Here is a 24,495-nt window from a genome sequence, read left to right as displayed (position 1 = left end):
ATTGTCAGAATCTAGCCTTTAAGTGTCCAATTTTGTTTTGCTGTCCAGTCATTTTTCAGTCATATCTGACTCTTTGCATCCCCATTTGGGGTTTTCTTGGCAATGATACTTGAGTGGTTTGCCATTTCTTTCTCCAGCTCATTTTACAGATGAGGAAACTGAGGCAAACAGGGTTAAGTGACTTGCCTAGGGTCACATAACTAGTAATTGTCTGAGGTCAGATTTAAGCTCAGGAAGATGAATCTTCCTGACTCCAGAGCCAGCACCCTATCCACTGTGCCACCTAGTTGACTCTTAAGGGCCAGAATAGGTGTATAAACCTTTCCTGTAAGCCTTTCTTTGGAGCCCACACTGATGATTTTAGTCAATGGCAAGTTCAGTATACCCGAACACTGTGATATGGAAGCTAAGAAACTTAATATGATCTTAGGCTTCATTGAGAGATTTAGTTTCCAGAAACAAAATATGCCCTGGTCAGGGCATTACATCACGAGTATCATACTCAATTCTGGTACCACATTTTAGGTGAGACATCAGTAAGTGTCTAGAAGATGACAAATACAATAGAGAAAAGCTTCAGATTCATGCCGTATGAGGACTGTTTGGATAAACTTGAAATGTTTAGTCTGAAGAACAACAGATGTAGGACTCAGGAGCAGGGACTGGCAGTGAGACACCAGAAGTGCAATGGACCATCTTTCTGACCTGGGTTCTTTCCACTGAATAACATTGTCACTTTTTTTAGTCTCAGTGCCTAGCAAAATACCTAAAAGAACAGGTGCTCCCTCTGACTTTAAAGATGCTGATGATGACAGCAATTAATTGGAGCTCAATTTATTACAGTGGTATGTCTTATCATTCACGTGTCCACTTTTCTGTATTTCTATAGCATAATGTTTATCAGGGAAAAACGCAATGGAGCAAACGTAAAGCACAATCGCAACATAAATTGCTCTTCTTAGCCCTGTCATTCTAGGTTCGCAGTTTTTTCTTAGTTATTTAAGGGTATTATCACTTCAGGCTCATTCATTAATAAACTGTGTTGTGTTTTGTTTTATATTTGCTCTTTACTTCTCCTAACTGTGTAAATGCTTATTCCCTTGAGCATTCTACCATTTGAAGGGGTTCCATTAGCATCGAGCAACACACAGCACAAGGTACAATTTGTGCTTTCCTAGCAAATTATCTGGAAATAAATCATCCTTCTTTAAGAAAAGTCTCTGGTTTGAAGCTTTACTGTGGAATTTCATTATTTACCAAAAAGACTACAGAATATACCCTTCCCCAAATGGTCCTCCAGTAATTAAAGTTGGAGATAAACATTGTGTGTTCCTCATACTTAAAATTCAAACACCATACACAGCAAATAATCTCGCCTCTACCTAAACAATTTATGATGGAGCACTTCACTTTCTAATGTCTCCTGGGGTGAATATTCTCATTATGCACCATGTCAACTCAGAGAGCCCCAGGGGATGGTTTAAACTATAGTGGTCATCGTTCTCTTGATATTAAAGGTATTTTCTGCTTCTACTTTTCCCCTGAGAAGAAATAGAATAATGAGGGCTGATTTGTGTTGTTTTACTTAATACACTAAAAATTAGATTCCTACTTACACATTCCAAATTTCCAACTGAATTTAATGCTTTTATCTCTCTTAAACCTGGGAAGTGGAAGATAGAAAATAGAATGTAATTAATTGCTTGGTTCCTGCAACAAAGCCTAAATATTACAGGATTCAAAATGGTATATATTCATATTGAATACAAAGTCTCAAAGCAAACATTTAATTAAATGTCACATGGCAAGAGGAAAATATACCATTTCTTTTTTGTATGATTCCTGGTATTTGGGGTATTTATGTTACAAGATGTATGGATTGTCTGACAATTTGAAATGTGACTACCACAAAAGAGTACCACAACTTAGAGTCATAACTTAGAAGACTGGCATTTTAATGCCAGACCTAAATTTCTTCACTTATAAAATGAAGGATTTAGATGAAATGCCCTCTATGTTTCTTGCCAACTTCGTATTATGTGATTCTGGAATACTTCAATATTTTGAAGTTCTGATCCTGTCAATATGCATAATCTGGCTACAAATATAGCTAAGAACTTTTCTGTGTCATAGTCAATGGTCTTGATGAGTGATGGCCAAAAAATTCTTCAACTTCTTTTCATTCTGGTAATGACTCTGTCTGAACTTAGCTAGACTGGTCCTCCTATGATAGACATATAGTTTACCTTCAGAACAGCCCTCAAAGTCTTGGTAGGCTCCAATGGAGCTTGTGCCCCAATGTCATAGTCTTTAAAAACCATCACCTCCATATTACAATGAGAAATGACTAATCACTGGCCCACATTTAATGTTGGCATAATCCAAATTAACTATATCAGAATTTAAGGGTAGATCCTGAAAACTTGATCTGGTAGTTCTAGATTGCTATCACCACCATTTCTCCCCTTCCAACCACCCCAGCACAAGATTTTCTGGAAGTTCTAGTATGAAGATAAGCATACCTTCTTTACTAAAGGGCTTGTATCAACACATGTAATATATAAGTGTGGTTCATAATTAATTTGAAGAAAATCCAGAAGTTGCTAGAAAATAGGTTTAGCAGACTGAAAGATTAACATGAATTAACACTGACATAGCAACACAAAACTGCCCAAGCTATCATAGCTTCCTTTGAGAGAATTTTGTCAAGAATAAGGAAGGTTATCATTCTTCAATATTATTCAAGCCATGTTTGCCTGGGGTACTGTGGCCAATTCTGGATATCACAATTTTGAAAGGACATTAGCAAACTAGAGGGCTTTCAGAAGAGGACAACTAGACTGGCTAGGGAATTAGAAATAATATCATAGGAGGTTCAGTTGAAAGAAGTTGGAATATTTAACCACACACACACTCACACACACACACTCACACACACACACACACACACACACACACACACACACACACACATAGCATATTAGGGAATGGATAGCTATCTTCAAGGATTTAAAGGGCTCATATTTGAATGAGGGATTAGACTTGCCTGACTTGATCCAAGATCACAGAGCTAAAAAAGACTGGAATTTACAGGGAGGTAAATTTAGTTTTGATGAAAGAGAAAAATATCCTAAAAAAATTGTTGTTTGGTCATTTTAGTCATATCCAACTCTTTGTGATCCCATCTCCCAGAGATACTAGGATGGCTTGCCATTTCCTTCTCCAATTCATTTACTATAATAACTCTAATAATTAGAGTTATTCCAAAATGGAATATGCTGCTTTAAACAATTGTAGGTTTCCCTTCACTAAAGATCTTCAAGTGAAGGCTAGATTCTACATCAAGGGACAGAATCACTATGAAGTTTTTTGTACCCGATCTGAATCATGGAACGTCAGTTTGAATGGAACTTAAAGAAAATCAGTCCTACCCTCTTATTTTTAGATGAGGAAATTGAAGTCCATAGAAGGGAACAGATTTTCTCAAGGTTACACAACTAGTAGAAGGCAGAAATGGGATGAGATTCCAGATCTTCTGAATCCCAGGCCACTGAGCTTTCAATATTCTATTATAATTATATACTACTATAAGCTAGTAAATAGTTTGAGAAACTAACAATATATAGTGTTCAAAAATATTTCTTGAATAAATCCATTTCCCTTTATCCTTTCTGTCTCTCTGTCTCACTGTCTCTGTTTCTCCCTCTCTAATTCTCTGTCTTTTTTCTGTCTCTGTCTATCTATCTATCTCCTCTCCATTTCTCTCTCCCTCCCTCCTCACTCCTTCTCACCTTCTTCTCTTTCCCTCTCTCCCTTCTCTCTGTCTCTGTTAAACTCTCTCTGTCTCTGTCTCTGTCTCTCTTTCTCTGTGTCTCTCTGTCTCTCTGTCTCTCTGTCTCTCTGTCTCTCTCTCTCTCTCTCTCTCTCTCTCTCTCTCTCTCTCTCTCTCTCTCTCTCTCTCTCTCTCTCTCCCCTTGCTTCCTCTATCCTCCCCTCACTACTTCATAGGTAATGTGTTAGTTAACACTGCTGTCTCCCCAGAATATTCAAAGATTTTTCCAAATTCTCCATATCTCGTTCTAGGAGGACCAAAGAAAATAAACAAAGAAATCAAAGAAAAGTAGTTTACTTTGGATGGCAGTATACTAGATTTGAAGTCAGTAGACCTGAATTTGAGACTTGGCTTTGCTATTTTATTCCTTCTGTAACTCAAATTTCCTCACCTATTTAGTGAAGATAATATCTGAAGTGTGCTTTGCACAGTTACTGAGGAGAAAGTTCTTTGTAAACATTGAAGTGCTTATAGAAATGGGACCATTTGTTACTGGTAACTAATTTTGAGTCTTGATGTTGATGTGTCCTGTGTTGTTATGAATCACTCTGTTTATTTGAGCCTGCTATTTAAGGGATTTTTAAGGGTCTGTAGCATTTTCTTTTTCTGTCACTCTTTTTTTTCTCCTTCTTTTCATCATATAACCTTTATTTCTCTGTGAGCTATTCTGTTTTCTGCTGAAGAAAGCATTGGACTATTGGGACTCATTGACCTCCAATAAAAAATAAAAAGTCAAACTACTCAACAGCTCTTAATGTTAGTCAGCACTTTTTGACCTGAGAATAAATGGGTTGCTACCTTGGGATGTAGATATTTTGGAAAAACCATTGAATAACAATGACTTACATTTTTATACTGATTTTAGAGTTTGGCTATTTTTCTACAGCACTTTACAGTTTACAAAGTTCTCTACATACCATAGCTCTGCAATGCAGGCAGTGCAAGAGTTATTATTTGGGTGTCAGTTTCCTCATTTATGGAATAATGAATCTAGCCATCTCTCTGAGGACCCTTTGAGCTCTAAATCCTATAATCTCCCATCATATGAATGAGGAATCTAAAGCTTGGTGATTTTCCCAGGCTTTTCAAATGTTCAGTGTCAGAACAAAGGCACAAACCAAAGTCTTCCCATGTCTAGAATCTTGCTACTGTGCTATACTGGTTACAAAGCTTTGTGTGCTCAGGTGACCTTCCAAATAGCCCTGTAAGGTAGGTAAGTAAGTAACCTAAATATTCATATTCCCATTTTGTAGGTGAGGAAACTAAAGTTCAGCGAGGTGAATTTCCTTGTACAAAGTCCTAATTTAAATAACACAGCAGGAATTTGAGCTCAGGAGATTAGCTCCCTAATTTGAGCCTCTTGCTGTTATACCCTGCTACAAATATTAATGGATCCAGCAATACATTTTATATGTGTATGTTCACATTGTGCATATGTATGTAGATGTATGCATAATTTCTTTCTGTCCAGATCCCATTATTACATCCACATAAGAAATTCTGGTTGTGGAAACTCCCTCCACTGATATAGATGAGCAGCTCATCTGTAATTTATACTCTTGCAAAGTTGCTTCAGCACTGAGGGGTTAAGTCTCCTGCCCATGTACACATACTAGTATGTGCCAGAGGTAAGATTTAAGTTTAGGCTTTCCTGACTCCAGAGCTATCCTCCATCCTCCACTATTCTACCTCTTAGCAAAAAAAAAAAAAAAAAAAAAAAAAAAAAAATCCTCCCCATTATTAACAATAAATATTTTTTCATAGTTCTCTAAAGTTTACAAAGTAGTTTTATTGCCACAGAGACATGAGAAAGAGAGGGAAAGGGGAAGGGAATAAACATTTATATAGCACCTATGTGTCATCTTGTTGAGTCATTTAAGTTATGTCTGACTCGTCGTGACCCTATTTGAAGTTTTCTTGGCAAAGATACTGGAGCAGTTTGTCATTTCCTTTTCCAGCTTATTTTACAGATGAGAAAACTGAGGCAGATAGGGTTAAGTGACTTGCCCAGTAAGTATCTGAGGCCAAATTGGAACTCAAGAAGTTGAGTCTTCCTAATTCCAAGCACTATGCTAAGTGCTTTTCAAAAGTTATATAATTTGATCTTCACAACTCTGCAAGGTGCTATTATGCTCATTTTGCAGATGAGGAAACAGAGACAAACAGATTAAATGATACACAGTTAAGATGTGTCTGAGGCCGGATTTGAACTCCCTGACTCCAGGCCCAACACCCTATCCACTATGCCACTTAACTACCTCAAAACTGATTCCCAGGCCAGTACTTTTTTGATGATATTATACCATGCTTCTTCCCTTTCAACAAGTCATTTCTAATTCAATTCAACAAACATGCTCTGAGCACCTACTACACGCAATGCACAGTGGGAATCCTATGATAAAAATAAGAAAAGTCCTTGCCATTAAGGTGCTAACATTTTAGAAGGGCATGCAACTGAGTCACAGGTAAGTACTTACAAAATGATTTGAGGGGAGAACATGTACTAACTGGGGAAACTGGAGAAGTTTTAACAGAACACGTGGAAACAGATCTGAACTTTGAAGAAAGATAGAGGCAAAAATGAGAAAGTAGTACCTTTCACACATGGGGGCTAGATAACATGTGCAAGGCAAAGAAAGGGAAGATGCAATGTCATGCGCATGGAAGAGCTAATAAGCCAGGCTGTTGATATGTAGCCTATGAAGGGGAAGAAATGAAATGGAGCTGGGTAGTTTCCATTCTTAAAACATATTGGTAAATGTTTTATGATATTTTTTTAAAAATAACATTTTTTGTCATCCTGTATAAATGTGTGTTAAAAGGTAAAGTTTAACAAATTTGAGATTATTTGACTGCTCTTTAATCTCATATTTTCCATTGTGCTATAATATATGTCATAGCCAACTAACCTGTAGGCAGCTATTTTCGTCTCTGTTTCTCCTGATTTTCTTGCCTCTCCTCATTTCTTATTTTCTATCTAGCATTCTTAGATCAAGGCTTGAAATATTTAAAGAAATTTTGATTGGACTGGAATCGAACCCCCAGGAAACTTTGATTAGAGATTAAATGGACAGTGAACAGTAGGAAGCTAAAAAGCAGAGCTGTGTGATGCCTTACCTATAGAGCTGCTCCATTTTTATATTCAGAATTTTTATGAGAGAGAGAGACAGAGAGAGAGAGACAGAGAGAGACAGAGAGAGAGAGACAGAGAGAGAGAGGGAGAGAGAGATTTTATATTGACCTTTCCATTATTTCACAATGGGGAAATAGAATCGTTGTATTTAGAGCCAAAAACCTCAGAATTAATCTAGTTCAGCTCCCTCATTTCACAGAGAAGACAACTGAGGCTCAATGAAGGGCAGTGACTTGCCTAAGATCACACAGTAGTAATAACAGCATAAATACCTATAGTACTTTAAGGTTTACAAGAAACTTTTCTCCTAATAACCCTGTGACAGAAATAAACCTCAGAAGTGACATTCAAACCCAACTCCTCTGACAACAAATGCAATGCTCTTTTAACAGCCCTCTGTGAATTAAGATCTTACAATGATAAAAGGCAGCTAGGTGACACAGTGGATAGAGCACCAATGCAGGAGTCAGGATGACCTGAGTTCAAATCTTACCTCAGACACTTGACAATCACTAGCTGTGTGACCTTGGGCAAGTCACTTAACCCCAATTGCCTCATCCTGGGTCATCTCCAGTCATCTTGATGAATATCTGATACCTGGATTCAGATGGCTCTGGAGGAGAAGTGAGACTGGTGACCTGCACAGCCCTCACTCACTCAAAACAAAGTCAAGGGCAAGTCATGTCATTATTTGTCTGATGGCATGGTCTTCTTCGGCAATGAAGGATGAACACACATATACAGTGATAAATATTTCTGTGTAAGATACTTAAAATGCTTTTCCACATTGGTAAAGATACATGCTTTCTTACTGTAAAGATGCTTTGTGATCCAACCTCCTATCTTCACAGCACCTCAGACAGTTAGGTAGCATAAAATACCCTTTATTACACTGTAGTTAGGCAACATGAAATAATGGCTAGTAAGCGGTTTAAATACTGAGAACACCCAACACACACACAGTGACCCTGGGCAAAGCACATAACCTCTCAGTGCACTGGACAATTTTCCAAGGCAGTAGTTTTCAAACTTTTTGGTTTCAGAATCTCTTTACAATTTTAAAAATTATTAAGGACCCTGTCTATATATATTATATTTACTATATTAGAAATTAAAATAAATTTTAAATATTGATTCATTTAAAATAATAATAAACTTATTCTATGTTAAAATGACATTTTTTTATGAAAAAAATTTTCCAAAGAAAAAATAGTAAGGAGTGGCTTTGTATTATAAAATTTTGCATGTCTTTCATAGGTGACTTTATAGAAGACAATAGTATTCTTGTATCTCTCATGTCTACTTCTAAAATTAATCTGTTCTAATATGTTTTAGTTTAAGTAAATGAAGAAATTTCACCTCATACTAATATGAAGTTGAAAAAGGGTAAGGAGGATTTCAATAGGTAAACAATGTTTTAGTATTATTTTGGAAAATAGTTTTAGGATACAGCCTCTAAAAACATCTCACAGAACCCTCCCCAAATGCTCAACGATCACTTTTATGAGAACCTTTGATCAAAGACTATAAATTGCAGAGAATGAGTTGACTTGGATAGGAAAAGAGAATTTCTCTAACTGAGAGTTTCCCATATCAGAGAAATTGCCCTTATCCATATGCCATAAATGAGGAAATTCAAGTTCAAAGAAGGTGAGTAAGTTGTAGAATAAAACATAGTTTATTAAATATCAGAGTTGGGATTTTAAACCAGTTCCACTGTTCTTCCATCACTCTGCCAAAGTCATTATTCTATTTGTTATGAGACCTGTGAAAGCCAGTTAGTTCATATCCAAATTGGCTAATCAGTCTTATGCAAATAAAAGAGAAAAATTTCCTTCCAAGTTTAAAAAGCCATGAAGATAATCAAATAAATTATTATCAGCCTTTTTAAAGCTAAATTATTTTTATTCACGTCTTTAATCTTAAGCCTACTGTTACTAAATTCAAATGTATTTTTTATTTGTATTAAATACCCACTTCATTCTAAATTCACTGTTACTGAATTAAAGTAGTATTTTTGTGATATAATATCAGTGAAAGAATTGTACATGAAACTTCTCTAAGCCTGGCCATGTCTCTTATAACAATTTGCGAATAAGCCATATATTTGAAAACTGACTTTTTTTTACATTAAGAACATTTTTTTTTCCAGTCACTTACTAGGATGAAAGTGATATCTAAAGAATTTTGAAGATAAGCCTAGAATGGAGGCATAATGGAGAAATAATAAGTGAAGGGAAGAGACAGACTTCAAAAATGTGTTTGTGTATGTGTGTGTGTGTGTCTGTGTCTGTGTCTGTGTGTATGTGTGTGTGTGCTGGAATTCTCTGTGAAAAACAGAGTAGCTACTTATATCATGACTTGCCCAATGATTATTTGACGCTTTATTTTTTTTCTAGCTTTAAATAGTAGTTTATTTTTCCCAATTACACATCAAGACAGTTTTTACCATTCATTTTTATAAGATTTTGAGTTCCAAATTTTTCTCCCTGTCTCCCTCCCACCCATCCCCTCATCCTAAAATGGTAGGCAATTTGATATAGATTATACATGTGCCATCATATAAAACACATTTCCATATTAGTTACAGTTGTGAAAGAAGAAAGAGATCAAAAGAAAAAAGCACAAAAAAGAATAAAATAAGTGAAAAAAATGTTTTGATTGGCATTCAGAGTCCATCAGTTCTTTATCTGGGAGTCAATAGCATTTTTCTTCATGAGTCTTTTGTACTTGTCTAGGATCATTGTGTTGCTGAGACAAGCTAAGTCATTCATAGTTGATCATTCACAGTGCTGCTGATACTGTGTATAATGTTTTTCTAGCTCTTCTTATTTCCTCCCTGCATCAGTTTGTACAAGTCTTTCCAGGTTTTTCTGAAATCTGCCTGTTTGTCATTTCTTATTTCACAGTAGTATTCCATTACATTCATATACCACAGCTGGATGAGCCATTTCTCAAATGATGAGCATCTCCTCAATTTCTAATATTTTGCCATCACGAAAAGGGCTACTATAAATATATTTACACATTTAGGTCCTTTTCCCTTTTTTATGATCTCTTTGGGATATAGACGTAGTAGTATTGCTGGATCAAAGGGTAGGACTGTTTGGTTGCTCTGTGGGCATAGTTCCAAATTGCTCTCCAGAGTTGTTAGATCAGTATACAACTCCACTAACAGTGCATTTATGCACCAGTTTCCCTACAACCTTTCCAACATATATCATTTTCTTTTTTTGTCATATTAGCCAATATGATAGGTGTGAGGTGGTAACACAGAATTGTTTTAATTTGCATTTCTCAAATCAACAGTGATTTAGAACACTTCTTCATATGTCAATAGATTTAATTAGGTCTATTTTTTGCTCTTGCTTTGATAAGAATTGCTACCCCTGCTTTTTTTTTTTTTTTTACTTCAGCAGAGGCATGATAGATTCTGCTTCAGCCCCTTTCCTTTCCTATGTATGTGTTTCCCTGATTCATGTGTTTCTAATAAGCAACATTTTGTAGGATTCTGTTTTTTTTAACCACTGTGCTATCCACTTCTGTTTTATGGGAGAGTTCATTCCATTCACATTCACACTTGTGATTGCTAACCATGTATTTCTCTCTATCCTATTTTTCTTCCTGTTTGTCCTTTCTCTCCTTTCACCCTTTTATCCTCAGTAATAGTGTTTTGCTTCTATCTACCTCCTTCCCCAATCTGCCCTCTCTTCTGTCAGCCCTCCTCCCTTTATTTAATCTCCTCCACTCCAGGTTTTCTGTTAAGTAATATAGATTTCTATATTCAACAGGTAGTGTATATTATTCCCTCTTTGAGCCAATACTGATAAGAGTAAGGTTCAAGCGATACACTTCACCCACCCTCCCATCTTCCCTTCCACTGTAATACATCCTTCACATATCTTCATGTAAAATAATTTCCCCCATTCTATCTCTCCCTTTCTTCTACAACCAGTATACTCCTCTTTCTCATCCCTTAGTTATTTTTTATGTTGTTCCCTCAAATTTGCCTCATACTTATGCCCTCTCTCTATGTATATTCCTTCTAGCTGTAGTATTAGAGGTTCAATTCTGAAAAAAATTACAAGTATTGTCTTCCTATGTAGGAATATAAACAGTTTGATTCCATTGAATCCCTTATTTTTCTTTTACCTTTTAAGACTTTTCTTGAATCTTGATATTGGAGATCAAATTTTGTTGTTCTGTTCTTAATTTCCCCAAATATGTGATTCTTGGTTGTAGTCCTAGCTCCTCTGCCTTCCAGAATATCATGATCCATGACCTTCAAAAATTTAATATTTATAAGGGCAAGTAGGATCTTTTGCTGTTTTTATTTTAGTAAAATGAAGAAGTATAATGCCTCTGATTGAATCTTGCCTTTATCAACCAAGAGTCTTTAGTGGAAGTAAAGTGTAGAAATAAGAGTTTTAACTAGAAAGAGTATTTATGTATTTGTATTGTTAATGTGATTAAAGATCTTCCTCACCCATTAATGGACAATTAATGGGAGTTTGATTAGGGAGGATTTGTAGGAAGGCCCACACCTTTTGCTAACAAATGACTTGTTCTCAAGGGATGGGATGCCCTCTGACTCTAAAAAGAGTATAAATACCCTGAGGATGAGGTTTTACTTTGGGGCTTAGTTTTTGGAGGAAGCTTGGTGTGCCAGATGAGACTCTGGGAAGCCACTAAGCAGGTCTCTAACTTTGAAAACCCAGATGTTAGTGCTTCCCTCTCTTGCAACTATGATCAGACAGTTAGACCTGTCTGTTGATTTGTGATATATACGTATTGCTTGTGTCAGACACTTTGAAAGTGCTGTCTTTTGATTTCCTGAACTAAGTGAATGATATATGTGCTTAATTAAAGTAGATTGTTAACTCCTCAAAATTTACCTGTCCTTTTAGAAAAGCAGATCAAAGAACCTGTGATAGCAGGCTCCCTTGTGTATATAGGGATGCTTACTGATACAATGTTGCAGCTGCTAAGTCCACTATCATCCTGGTTGCAGCTCCCTGATGTTTGAACTGTTTCTTTCTGGTTATCTGAAGTTATCTGGTTATTATTTGCTTAACCTGATAATTCTGTTAACTTACCTATAATGTTCCTTGGAATTTTTATCTTGGGATTCCTTGAGTGAGGTGTTTGGTGGATTCTTTCAATGTCTATTTAGGTCTCTAGTTCCTGGATATTGGGGCATTTTTCCTTGATAATTTCTTGAAAGATTCTGTCCAGATCCTCCTTTTGATTATAGCTTTCAGGTGGGCCAGTGATTCTAATATTGTCTCTCCTGGATCTATTGTCTGGGTCAGTTGTTTTTCCCATAAGGTGTTTTATTTTCTTCCATTTTTTTTTATTCTTTTGAATTTGTTTGATTCTTGATGTCATAGAGCTATTAGCTCCCCCACACCAATTCTAACTTTGAAGGAGATGTTTTCCTCAGTTACCTTTTATGCTTCCTTTTCTATCGGCCAGTTGTACTTTTTATGGAGTTGCTCTCTTCAGTGGATTTTTGTGTCTCCTTTTCCATTTGACCAATTCTACTTCTTAAGCACTTTTCCACACAATTGACTCTTTTTTCATAATTCTCTTTAATCCCTCTCATTTCTTTCCCTAATTTTTCCTTTACCTTTCTTATCTGATTTTTAAGCTCCTTTTTGAGCTCTTCTATGAGTTCTTAATGAGGTTAAGACCACTTCCCATTCTTTCCTTGGGGTTTGACCCATAGATGTTTTGAGAGTTTGTATCTTGATATCTCCTGTCACCATAATGACTTCCTATGGTCTGATTATTTTTGGCTTTTGCTCATCTTTTTTAGCTTTTTTTCTTTTTTTTTTTTTTTTAAGTTTGAGATCTGCCACTAGTGTGGAAGGTGGATTGTCTCAAGATTCTTATGCCATTGGTTACAGACCCTGGCTGTTTACTTGGTGCTTCTTTAATGTTGCCCTGAGGTCTATGGGGGACCCTTGAGTCCAGTGCTATGTTAAGGGTTAGCAGGGGGGGAGGGGGTGGTGGCACTGCTCGAGCCTATAGAGGTCAAGCAGCTTATCTGGTGCTGAGCCAGGGTCCTACTGTTGGTGTCTAGTGTGTTCTGAGGCCAGTAGGGTGTTTCTGCATTTCCGTTGTGCTACTGAAGCACTTGGTGATCTGGTGACTGAAGGCTGTATCTTTGCCTAGGGCTATGCTAAAGCACTGTGGCAGTTCTTAGAGCTGGAGTCTGCCCATTCCTTGGCTATGCTGAGGTATGTGGGAGGTTCTGGTGTTGGTGTTTGCCTGCTCCACCACACTGAGGCTCAGAATCTCCCACTGGTTTGCTGAGGTGGGAGCTTGCTCCTGGCTTCCTAGGATGCTTCCTGTCCTGGGCTACATTCCTTTTTTACCCAAGCGAGAAAAACTTTTTTTCTTTTTATGCCAATATTCTAAATTTCTTGGGTCAAAAGATTGTTTCACAACATTTTTTGCTGATTCTCCCATTCCAGGATTTGTTATAGGGTACTAGTTCATGGTTATTTGGTAGTGAATATGGGATAGCTACAGTGATTTGCTGCTTACCCAGCCGTCTTGGCTCCTGGAAGTTCCCCCATTTAATGCTTTAAAAGACAAAGAAAACTAAAAGACTAACTACTGTTTTAAATCTGACTCTCACCAATGAGAAGAAATTGGTTGCTAAGGTACAATGATTAAAACTTTGGGATAGAGTGATCACTTCATCTTAATTTCTGGTAGAGAAGAAGAAGAAGAAAATAAGGCACAGTCTGGTATTTATCCTAGATTTATGGAAAGTCAATTTCAAAGGATTCAAAGAAAAGACAAGTAGGATCCAATGGATCAAAATTTTACAGGGGAATTCAGTTCAGAAGGAGTTTGAAGTCCTCAGGAGTGAAATTCTAAAGAAACAAGGAGAGAAGATTTTCATGAAGAAGTAAAAAGACAATGTCTAAAGAGGCTAAACTCAAGGCACAGGGAACTCAGCATTCATTATCACATTAGTTAAATGGAGAACTAAATTTAATTAAATTGAGAGAAAGAAGAGGATCAAAGAAAGGATGGGAGAACTGTTTAGAGCTGGATATGTCAATGACAACAGGTCCAAGGGAAGGAAGAATTTCCAGTTATTTTCCACCTATTTTCTTTCCCAAAGGAAATGATCTATCTTTACCTCTATATTCATCTTGGATTTCCATTTATTATACAGTTGTTCTAGTTAACAGATCATTTTGAAAAGCTGTAGACAATGTAATAGGTACTGCAGGACTATAAGCAAAGAAGATGATTCCTCCATTTATTAAAAGAGGAAAGAGAATGGAATCTGCAAACCATAGGCCAGTCTGCTTGACTTTGCATCTTGGCCCAGTTCTAGAATATGTTATTAAGATCTTGCATGGGCTGTAATGTTTTGCTGAGCTGGTGAACAGGCAGGGTAGGAGGCCAGTCACTTTTAACCATCCCTATCTTTTTGTGTTCTGAGTTGCTCTTTCTCTTCTGAATGACTTTCTCTCCAATCATTCCTTTGGACACAGCCCATTAGGAGTACCTTTTTTCCTCAAACCAAGCCCAGGAAAATAATGGTAAATGCCCTGGCTCAATACTAGTCCATCAAATTATATCTAACACAACTCTCAATATTGAGCTCCTAGCCAAATAAGCCAGAGACTGAGCTTTAGAAAATATTGCAATTTTAGATACATCTCTCTCCTTTCCTGGGACTGGAATCACCTCTATCCCCTGGGAGTGAATGATTAACAGTTTTTAACACATTTGTTGGATTTGGAGACAAAGTCAACATTCAAGTTTAACACACTTATAAGAACAAAGATAAGTCTTTCTTGGTGCCTAAGATGGAAGTATGAGACTAAGAAATGCTCACCTGTCCTCTCAAGAAAATATATTTTTTTAAATCATTAGGCTTTGTGCACCACTCTAGTAGTCCTCTAGGGTGTCTGCACTTCCAGATGATTCCCTTCTCTCTGCTCTGTGTGGCCTTCACTCTTTGTTTCTCTTTCTCTCAAGTCCAAAGGATGGAAAGGACTAGCTAATGAGTCGTATCATCTCCTTTCTGGACAAAATTATCTGGAAAATAGATGAAGGGAACAGTGAGAGAAGTATCCTGAAACCAGTAGTCATCTATCCTTAGATATTCTTGACCAGACTTGGGTTAAGAGAAGCCAGTACAGCCCTACAAAGGGATGGCTGGTTAACACCTAGAAAAGGAATTGGAAAACTTAATAGGTCAGCATGACTTCATCAGAAACCAGATTAATTTATTTCCTGGTTTGAAAGTAAAAATATAATAATAAGTAGATGATGGGGTTGTACACTGAGGGCAAACTGTACCTATAGTTGTGCAAAACATTGACAAAGTCTTACTATATTTTTGTTGATAGGCTAGAGACAGATAGCTGATTAGTTATACAGTTAGAAGGATTCAGAAATGGTGAAAAAACAGAAGTTAAAAGTGCTAATTAATGGATTGATGACAAGCTGGAATGAAGTCTCCAGTGGTGTACCCCAAAAAATCTGTGCTTCCCCTTGAGCTGTTTAATATTTTTATCAGTTACTTGGATAAATACCAAAATGGCATGCTATATTTATCAGATTTTTCAGAAGAAACAAATTCAGGAATGATAGTTAACATATTTTTTGGTAGAATGAGAATCTGCACTTGAATTAAAAAATTGCACTTCACAGGTAGAAGATGGGAGCGTTGTGACTATATAATTGTTTATCTAAAAAGGTTCTGCAATTTTTAATGGTTTACAAAGTTCAATGTAATTCAGCATTATGATACAGCAACCAAAAAATGGAATGAAAGAAAAGGTTGCCTTGAGAAGCATGTCGAGAACTAAGGAGGCAATAATACCACCATCTTTTGCCTTGGTCATGCTAATTGGAAATATGATGTTCAGTTCTGGCCACCACATTTTAAATAGGACATTGATAGAGTAAAAGGCACAGGATAGTAACAAGGATGAAGAAAGTTCTGAAGAGCATGCCAAAACAATGTTAATTAAAGGAAGTCAGGATGTTATCAGGATGAAAAATTCCTGATGACCTTTTCCGTCTTCTTTGATGGATCCTCCTTCAGATCATACCCTCAAATTCCAGAAGCCTCTCTGGGTTCTGTCTTGAATCTTCTTCTCATCTCCTTCCAGATTACTTTGCTTGGTGATTTCATCAATTCCTATAGATTTATTTATCACCTCTATGTTGATGATTCTCAAATCTTCCTTTTTTTTAGTCTCTTTGCTGATCTCCAGTCTCATATCTCCAACTGCCTTTCAGACATTTCAAATTGGATGTCCAGTAAACATCTTAAACTCCCCATGTCTAAAACAGAACTTACTATCTTTCTCCCTAAACTGTCCCCCTCTCCTACCTTCCCTATTTTAGAGAAGGTAGCACCATCTCAGTTCATCAGGCTCACAACTTAGGGTTGGTCTTGGATACCTCACTATCTCTCAGTATCACCATCACGACCCCTCCAAATCCAAGCTGTTGCTGAGTCCTGTCAAGTTCAACTTTGTAATCTTTCTCCAATACATCCTCTTATCTACTCTGAAGTGGCCACTACTCTAGAATAGGCCTTAATATATCACACCTCGATTATTGTAGTAGCCTGGTCATGGGTCTGCCAACTTCACATCACTTTCCATTCCAGTCCACCCTCCATTTCGTCATTAAACTGAATTTCCTAAAAGACAAGTCTAATCATGTCACCCCCTCTTCCTCAATAAACTTCAGTGGCTTCCCCTTGCCTCCAGAAGCAAATACAAAATGCTCTGTTTGGCATTTAAAACCTTTCATAATCAAGTACCTTCCTACCTTTTCAGTCTTATTATGCTACTTACCTCACTGGCTTCCTTTAAGTCCCAGGTAAAATCCAAACTTCTATAGGAAGCCTTCCCCACAGTTTCTTAATTCTAGTGCCTTCTCACTGATAATTATTTTCTATTTATCCAATATGTATAGCTTGCTCTGTGTCTGTGTGCATGTGTGCATTTTCATGTTGTCTCCTCTTTTAGATTGAGGGTAGAGACTGACTGACTGTCTTTTGCCTCTTTCTGCCACTTTAGCACAGTGCCCAGTACACAGTGGGTGCTTTATAAATATTTATTAACTGATCAAGTGATTGATGTTTAGCTTCAAGAACTGACTTAACAAGAGAGGGGCAGAAAGCATGTCTTCATTTATTTGAGGGGCTTTCACATAGAAAATGAACTACATTTTTCCCCTACTTGCTCAAGAAGATAGAACTAGAAGTGGTAGTTTGTCAGCAAAAAATTCCTAACAATGGAAGCTATCTAAAATTAGAATGGTTTGTATCAGGCTATAGTGTATACTTTCACATAGGAATTTTCCCAAGGAAAGGCTAGATGATCATTTGTTATAGATATTATAAAGGAGGTTTTTATGCATTTATCTGAGATTCTTTTGAACTTTCTTGTTCAAAGAATCTAAGTATTAGAGGGCAAGCTTAACTATCTTTTTCATCATCTATCATACTGATCCTAATAAAGTATGGGAGCCTGTGGCAGTGACCTGAGATCTCAAAGGTTATGTCAACAGCATGAGTTCTAGCAGTTGTCAAGTTTGAAATAACACTAGCAGCAACAATAGTATGAAACATATTTAAGGTTTACAGTTTGTAAAGTGCTTTCCTTGGGTCATGTCTTTGGATAAACCAGACTCTGTCATTCCCTTAAGTTGTCGTCCTGTCACTATTCCCTTTCTCAGCCAAACAGGAAAAAGTCATCTACACTAGTTGCCTCCAACTCAACTGCAATTGCAATCAGTGATCTCTTAATTGTCATATCTAATTAGCTTTAGACAGTCCGCTTCTGTCTGGGCTTATGTAACATTTGATGTCATTGACACCCTCTCCTCCTAGAGACTCTTTTCTAAGAGTTTTCTTGACACTGATTCTCATTGTTTTTCTCCTACATATTGATTCTTCTCAGTCTTTTCGTATGTCTCATTAGCCATATCACACCCCATCACTTTATCTGTTACCAAGGCTCTCTCCAAGATCCTTTTTTCTTCCTACTCTCTTGGTGACTTCATCAGCTCCTATGGCTTTAAGTATCACCTCGATGCAGATAGATCCAACTCTAGTCTTTTGCCCTTAGCTTTGGTCCTGAATCACCAACTTCTTGTATATTTCAAACTAGTTATCACAGAGACATCTCAAATGCAACAAGTCCAAAACAGATTTTTTAAAATGTTTTACTCTTAGTCCATATCTTTTCCAGATTTCTTTATTTTTTAAAGGTATCACCTTTTTCCAATATTTCAGCTTCTTAACCTTATGATCCCAACATCATCTCCAACTCTCCTCTCTCCATTTCCCTGCATATTTAATCATTTATCAAATTTTGTGGGTCTACCTTCATCTCATTTCTAAAAAATCTTATCCCTTCCATCTACTTAAACACCTGAGAATTTAGTTCATGCTCCCATATGCACTCTGAAGGAGAGAGTGAGACTGATGACTTTACCCAGCTCTGCCTCACTTAAATCCAATTCACTTGCAAGTGAAGGGATCACTCTCCTGGTGTCTTTGGTACTCTTCAAGAATGAAGGATGAACACCAACAACAACTTTTATAGGTACTTGTTTCCCCAATAGAACTTAAGTTCCTTATGAGTGGAAATTATTCCATTTTTTTTTTTATAGATCCCTTAGTGCTGTGACTGGCACATTGTTAGGTGCTTCATAATGTTGATTGTTATTTGGATTGCTTATTAATTGATTTGAAATCAGTAAATCAGTGTGATGTGATAGAAAAGTTTTAAGTACAGATCCACTTATGTATTCATATGTCTGTTGCCTAAGGACTATCCTAGAAATACTGGGAGAGGCTCATTATGAAACTGGTTGCAAGGACTTGAAATTTTCATCCACTTTTTACAAAAGTATCAACTAAAATGTGAAAGATCTATGATTTTCATTGGTGTAATTTCCACATGTGGAAATTATAAATCCTTGGACCATTAGTGATGGGCAAGAGGAAGGAGGACATTACACCAATCGATAAGAAGGTGCCACAAAATCAATGGGAGGGTATTAAAAACAGAAACAGACTTCTTTTGCTGCATACTTATGTTTAGAGTTGGTACTTTTTACTTATTATGAGTTACTTCCAGTTTAGCATGTCCTTTAAGATACTGAGATCCTTAGATCCCTAAGCTTTTACCTCCCGGATAAGGTAAATTTATTAATTTTGAATGGCTTGAATTTTTAAACTGTCTTGAATTAAAAAAAAACAGAAAAATATATTTAAACTTAAAATTTTACTAAGACTTTTGAGATTCCCTGTCTGTATGCAGATTCATATATGTTATATATACACCCACTTATGTGCCTAGTTTTGTTTTTTCTTTCACATAGAATATATTGGGTTTATGAACAAATTAAAATATATCATTCAATATTTGTTTTTTCTCTGGATCTTTATTCAACAATTTTAAAATATTTTACATCCAATTAAAATCTTAGGAAATTGATTACTAATGTGAAAGAATTATCTTGAATTCTTGACACCTGGGAGAACATCCAAATAATTCTTAGCAATTTTTACTTTACATATTTTTAACTGAGTTTTCAAAGAAAACAAAACTTTAAAAGTATTTTCTATATTTCATCAAAATATGTACAAAATACAGAAAAGCATCCCAAGTATAAGAGACAAACCAAAAATTTTCAGAAAACCCAGTCTTTCTTGCAAAGTTTGAAGGTATCTGTAAATTTTAAGCTCTTAAAGAATGGGGTAAAGGCTTACATAATAGGAGGGTAGAAATCATTTAATTACTTCATGTGTATGCTGAAGAAGCTCTGACTTGGGAAGAAAGTATATTTTAGTAAATATCAACATTTATAGTATGACTCTTTAGTAACTGTAATAGCATCACACCGAACAACACAAGTCATTAAACAGAGATATATTAAATATTGAGACCAAATTCTAAAACTGCACATGATGAAGTACTATCTGTTCCTGAGAAGATATTGATTGAGGCAGGGCAGAAGATGGGATTTTGTGTAGCAAAGAAACACTGTAAGCTAAAGTCTATTCTTTTCTTCTCTCCTCATCCTAAACCCTTTTAGAGATTATACAAATACGACTATATGCAAAGTGCAACCTTTCACCATGAGCTTTCTCTTGTTACCCTCTATATAAGAACCTAGATGAGCTATTATTACTGAATAACAGTAATTGTGATTTGCTATCAGCCTGCATAATTTGAAATATTAAATTAAGTCAGACTTTAATGAGTGTTGCATACTACTTACTGAATCAATATAAAATATGTAGTTATTTAGTAATATTTTTATTCCTTCCATGTTGATACTCTAGTTATTTAGAGTCTCCAGATCTCATGATGTAAAAATTTTAGTCCTCATGTACCTTTTTTTGCATTTTGTAGTAATTTTATTTTTAAATCTACTTTTTTTGCTTTTTTGCATCATCATAGTTTTCCACAGTATATCTCCCCCATCCCCTTCCAGAGTTATCCCATATAATAAAAAATATTTTTCTTAAGAAAAAGAAAAACAACCAACAGGACTTTTTAACACATTGCAAAGTCTGAAAGCATGCAACATGCAGTACCTGTGGACCTCTTACTTTAGCAAATGGAGGGCTGGGAAGTGTCATTCCCTAGCTCTTCTTTTCAGTCAGGCCTCATCTTTATAATTTCACACACTCATGGACTTTCAAAGAGTATTGGAAAGTCATTTATGAACTGTGAACTCTTCTCACAGTGTTGTCCAAGTTTGTCACACCATGGCTCATGTCCACAAAAGAAGAAAAGAATAACAAGGGGGAAGGAAAGGGAAGGAAAGGAAAGGGAAGGGAAGGGAAGGGAAGGGAAGGGAAGGGAAGGGAAGGGAAGGGAAGGGAAGGAAAGGAAAGGAAAGGAAAGGAAAGGAAAGGAAAGGAAAGGAAAGGAAAGGAAAGGAAAGGAAAGGAAAGGAAAGGAAAGGAAAGGAAAGGAAAGGAAAGGAAAGGAAAGGAAAGGAAAGGGAGGGGAGGGGAGAAGAGGGGAGGGAAGGGGGGAGGGAAGGGAGGAGGGAAAGGAGGAAGGGAGGGAGGGAGTGAAGAAGGAAAGGAGAGAAAGAAGAGAGGAGGAACAACTCAGCAAAACCAAGCAACCTATCAATTATCTAAGACAATAAAGGCAATATTTCACACCCTTAATCTCTCACTTTTACAGAGAGAGAAGGAAGAAATTTTTTTTCAGTTCTTCTCTGAGGAAAACCTTGGTCATTATAATCACACAATGTTCAGTTACTGTTGTTTTTATTTTTTCTGTTGTTCTTTCCATTTATATTGTGTCATTGTGGATATTGTTTTCATGGTTGAAAAACACTCCTGATGGTATTCTTTTTTATAGTACTACTGTACCTTCTTTAAGCTGAGCATCACTGAGATTTGTGGTATTTGTAAAATGAACAGGTTCACAGATCTTTCAGATGAGTGAGAGCCCACATGGAAACTACTCCACTGATTGGTGGCAACTTCAGCATGGACCTCATTTTTTTATTTTATCATATGGCCATCAACCTATCCCTAACATAGGGAAGACTAGTGAGAGAAGTGAGAATTAAGAGAGTCTCCTTCATGCAACTTATCATCACTGTCCCACCCAGAATGCATCCTAAGAAGAGGGGAAATAAGTTTCTCTGGGCATTCTCACTTCAAGTTCCATGCCCTCAAAGTATTCCCTGACTTTCTATACCAACATTAATTTGCTTAGATGCTACAGGGCACATAGAAAATTGAATTGTACTCAGTAGGACATTACCTGCAATACTCAGGATGGTTCATTGACAGTCATGTGGAAAATAAAGCCAGTTTTCATGTATTTACATCAGTAAGCAAATAACACCAACTAATCTAGGTTGTATGGAGGGGTATCTCAGTGTGATGGCATGGCTTCTTCCCTGGAGGTGTCATTATTAGGGACTGCTGGTACTTCAGAGTTTTTCTCTGAGATGGGTATCTATCTAGAACACTGTGGGACTTTTTTATCTGCAGTTGCCCTTTAGGGCTTCTTAGGCTAGTTCTCCAACCTGCACAGGCCAATGGGCAGCCTACTAGAGGTTCCTACTCTACCAGAAACACAGATGACAGAATTTCTCTCTCTCTGTCTCTGTCTCTGTCTCTGTCTCTGTCTCTGTCTCTCTCTCTCTCTCTTTCTCTCTCTCTTTCTCTCTCTCTTTCTCTCTCTCCCTCTCTCCCTCCCCCCCACCTCCTTCCATCCTGCCCTTGCTCATCAGTGTAACACTCACAAGATCTAGATTGGGATGCATGTGGATATGGCAGGAGTGGAATTCTTTAGGGCATCAGATATTCCCTGAAATTCCTTTTTCTGTAAACCAAAAAGTTGCCTCGCTATAATTTACCCATCCCCAGGGTTGGGAAGAGGATGTTGCGAATCACTCAACTTTGGAAAAACTCTAGCCTGAATTATATACATCATTAGTCAGACTGTTTTTCAGGTCAGATTGATAGCTGATTTATGGATATACCAGCACCCAGGCCCTGTGGCAGGTTGTTTCCAACCTGCTTTTCCTGTGTCCATGACTCCCTGAGGTACTTGTGTTACAGGTTTGCAAGTATCTCTTTAGCCACTCATTCACACCTAAGGTGAAAGGCTCAGTGTTGGGTCAGACTATTTTGTTGCTATGTGTCTAAGTCACAAGGAACCTCATCAAAGCCTGTGCAGATTTCAAATACTAGGATTTATTTGACCTAGAGTCAAAAAGACACATTTCAACCAAAATGGACTCCCAATATTTCTACCTGTATGTGTGACCTAGGTTTTCCTTCTGTCTCACTCTGCATTGCTAGTTTGTATGTCATTTCTTTCCTTGGCTTTTACTTCTAGAATTAAAGTCTAGAATTGTGTTATTATATTAGAATTAATAATGGTTTTAAAAACATATTTTCTGAAAATTAATACTTTTTTTTCTAGTCAAAAACATATATGTGCAGCTGGCAAGGAGAAGCATTGTGCTTCACAGTGGATTTTGCCTTGGGATTCACATGTTTTGACAGTAAAACAAAGGTAAGTTGTCAAAGAGTTCAATACGGTGTGTGTATGTATGTGTGTGTGCAGAAATTCTAATTTTTAATAACCAATTCTTGAACTGGAATACACACAAGTATGCATTTAAAACAAACACATATTGATTTGGGGTTGAGAGAGTCAAGGTGAGACATTTAAAATATTAGTCCATAGTTTAATATATGTACCACCTTAGGTAATATAGAGTACAGTTATTATAGTTGAATAACAAGGGAATTGTTCAAGGTCTAACCCAGTTGTAAAGCTCAAAAAGATATGGGGCCACAAATCCATACATAAGGATCTCTGATGACTGCATATTGACTTAGTTTTAAAATGTAATATTATCTGTTTTTTATATTTTTAGCTATTTTGTTAAATATTTCCCAATTACATTTTAATCTGGTTCAGCCTGTACTGGGAGTGTTTGGGCTTTCATGTGGCCATGTCTGACACCTCTACCTCTGGTCTTGAGCTTGAGTGAAGAATGCCACAAAGGAGTCGAGTGGACAGAATTTAGCTACTTAGGGAAACTGCTGACAGAGGTACATTTCTTCCTATGCTTGTACCCATTAACATTCAATGAACACACTTTGAAAGAAAATATATTCATTTTTAGACTCACTGTCTGAGAATCCCAAGTATTTGCAAGGAAAAATAACATTTCCTATTTGATATGCTTGAGGTAAGGAACAGAGTCAGTTTCTTGTTGAAATTGATCTTTTGGACCAATATCTTCACCCCCTTAAATTTACCATTTGTTTAAGAGCCATTAGAATATAATTTCATGAATTAAATTGTAAGCTCCTTAAAGGGTTGTCTTTTACATCTTTTTTGTTTTTCTAGAATTTAGCACAGTGCCTGGAATTTAATGGGTGCTTAATAAAGATTTATTGATTGATTGAACAGATGTTATCTATCTATGAAGATCTGTTTTTACATGTATATGGAAAACTTAATGTAAGTAAGTAGCATATATGGAAAACTTACTTAATGTAAGTAAGTAGCATACTATGATGGATGGACCATTGTCTATGAAATGAGAAGACCTGGGTTGAAACTTACTTTTGCTACTTACTACCTCTATAACATCAGGCAAGTTACTTTACCCTCCCTGAGCCTCAGTTTCCCCATCTATAAAATAAAAGAGTTAGAGTAGATAATTTTCAAGGTACCTCTCAATAAGAACTTGACCTTTGGTAGTATGCTACTATTACTTACCATTATCATGCTTATTGTAATGTGAGTAACCCCCGATATGATTTCACTGACCTATTGCTCTAAATTGCCTTTTTGAAATATTTTAGTACTGGGTTACTGGATTAGCAAATCCGAAGGAAAGGGAAAACTGTCAATCAGTTTAGGTTTTGCAGGCACCTTTTCAAGTTCAGTTCTTTAAAAACATCCTCTTCTGAATATTAAGTAACCAATGCAAACAGTTTTTAAACATTTATAACAAG

At 36.6% G+C, this 24,495-nt stretch overlaps 1 protein-coding gene across 4 annotated transcripts in view; it reads left to right on the top strand.

Moving 5' to 3' along the window:
- SNTG2 (syntrophin gamma 2) overlaps positions 1-24,495 on the top strand; it is a 668,997-nt gene that overhangs the window by 592,956 nt on the left and 51,546 nt on the right. For all 4 annotated transcript variants that reach the window (XM_072634327.1, XM_072634328.1, XM_072634326.1 and 1 more), the window contains one exon: positions 22,943-23,035. In XM_072634327.1, coding sequence (XP_072490428.1) covers positions 22,943-23,035 — 93 coding nt within the window. The remainder of the gene's footprint in view (positions 1-22,942; positions 23,036-24,495) is intronic.

This window comes from Notamacropus eugenii, chromosome 1, assembly GCF_028372415.1.
Source record: "Notamacropus eugenii isolate mMacEug1 chromosome 1, mMacEug1.pri_v2, whole genome shotgun sequence".
NCBI lineage: Eukaryota > Metazoa > Chordata > Mammalia > Diprotodontia > Macropodidae > Notamacropus > Notamacropus eugenii.
Note: the sequence above shows the minus strand (reverse complement) of the source record. Positions and strands in the feature narration are given on the sequence as shown.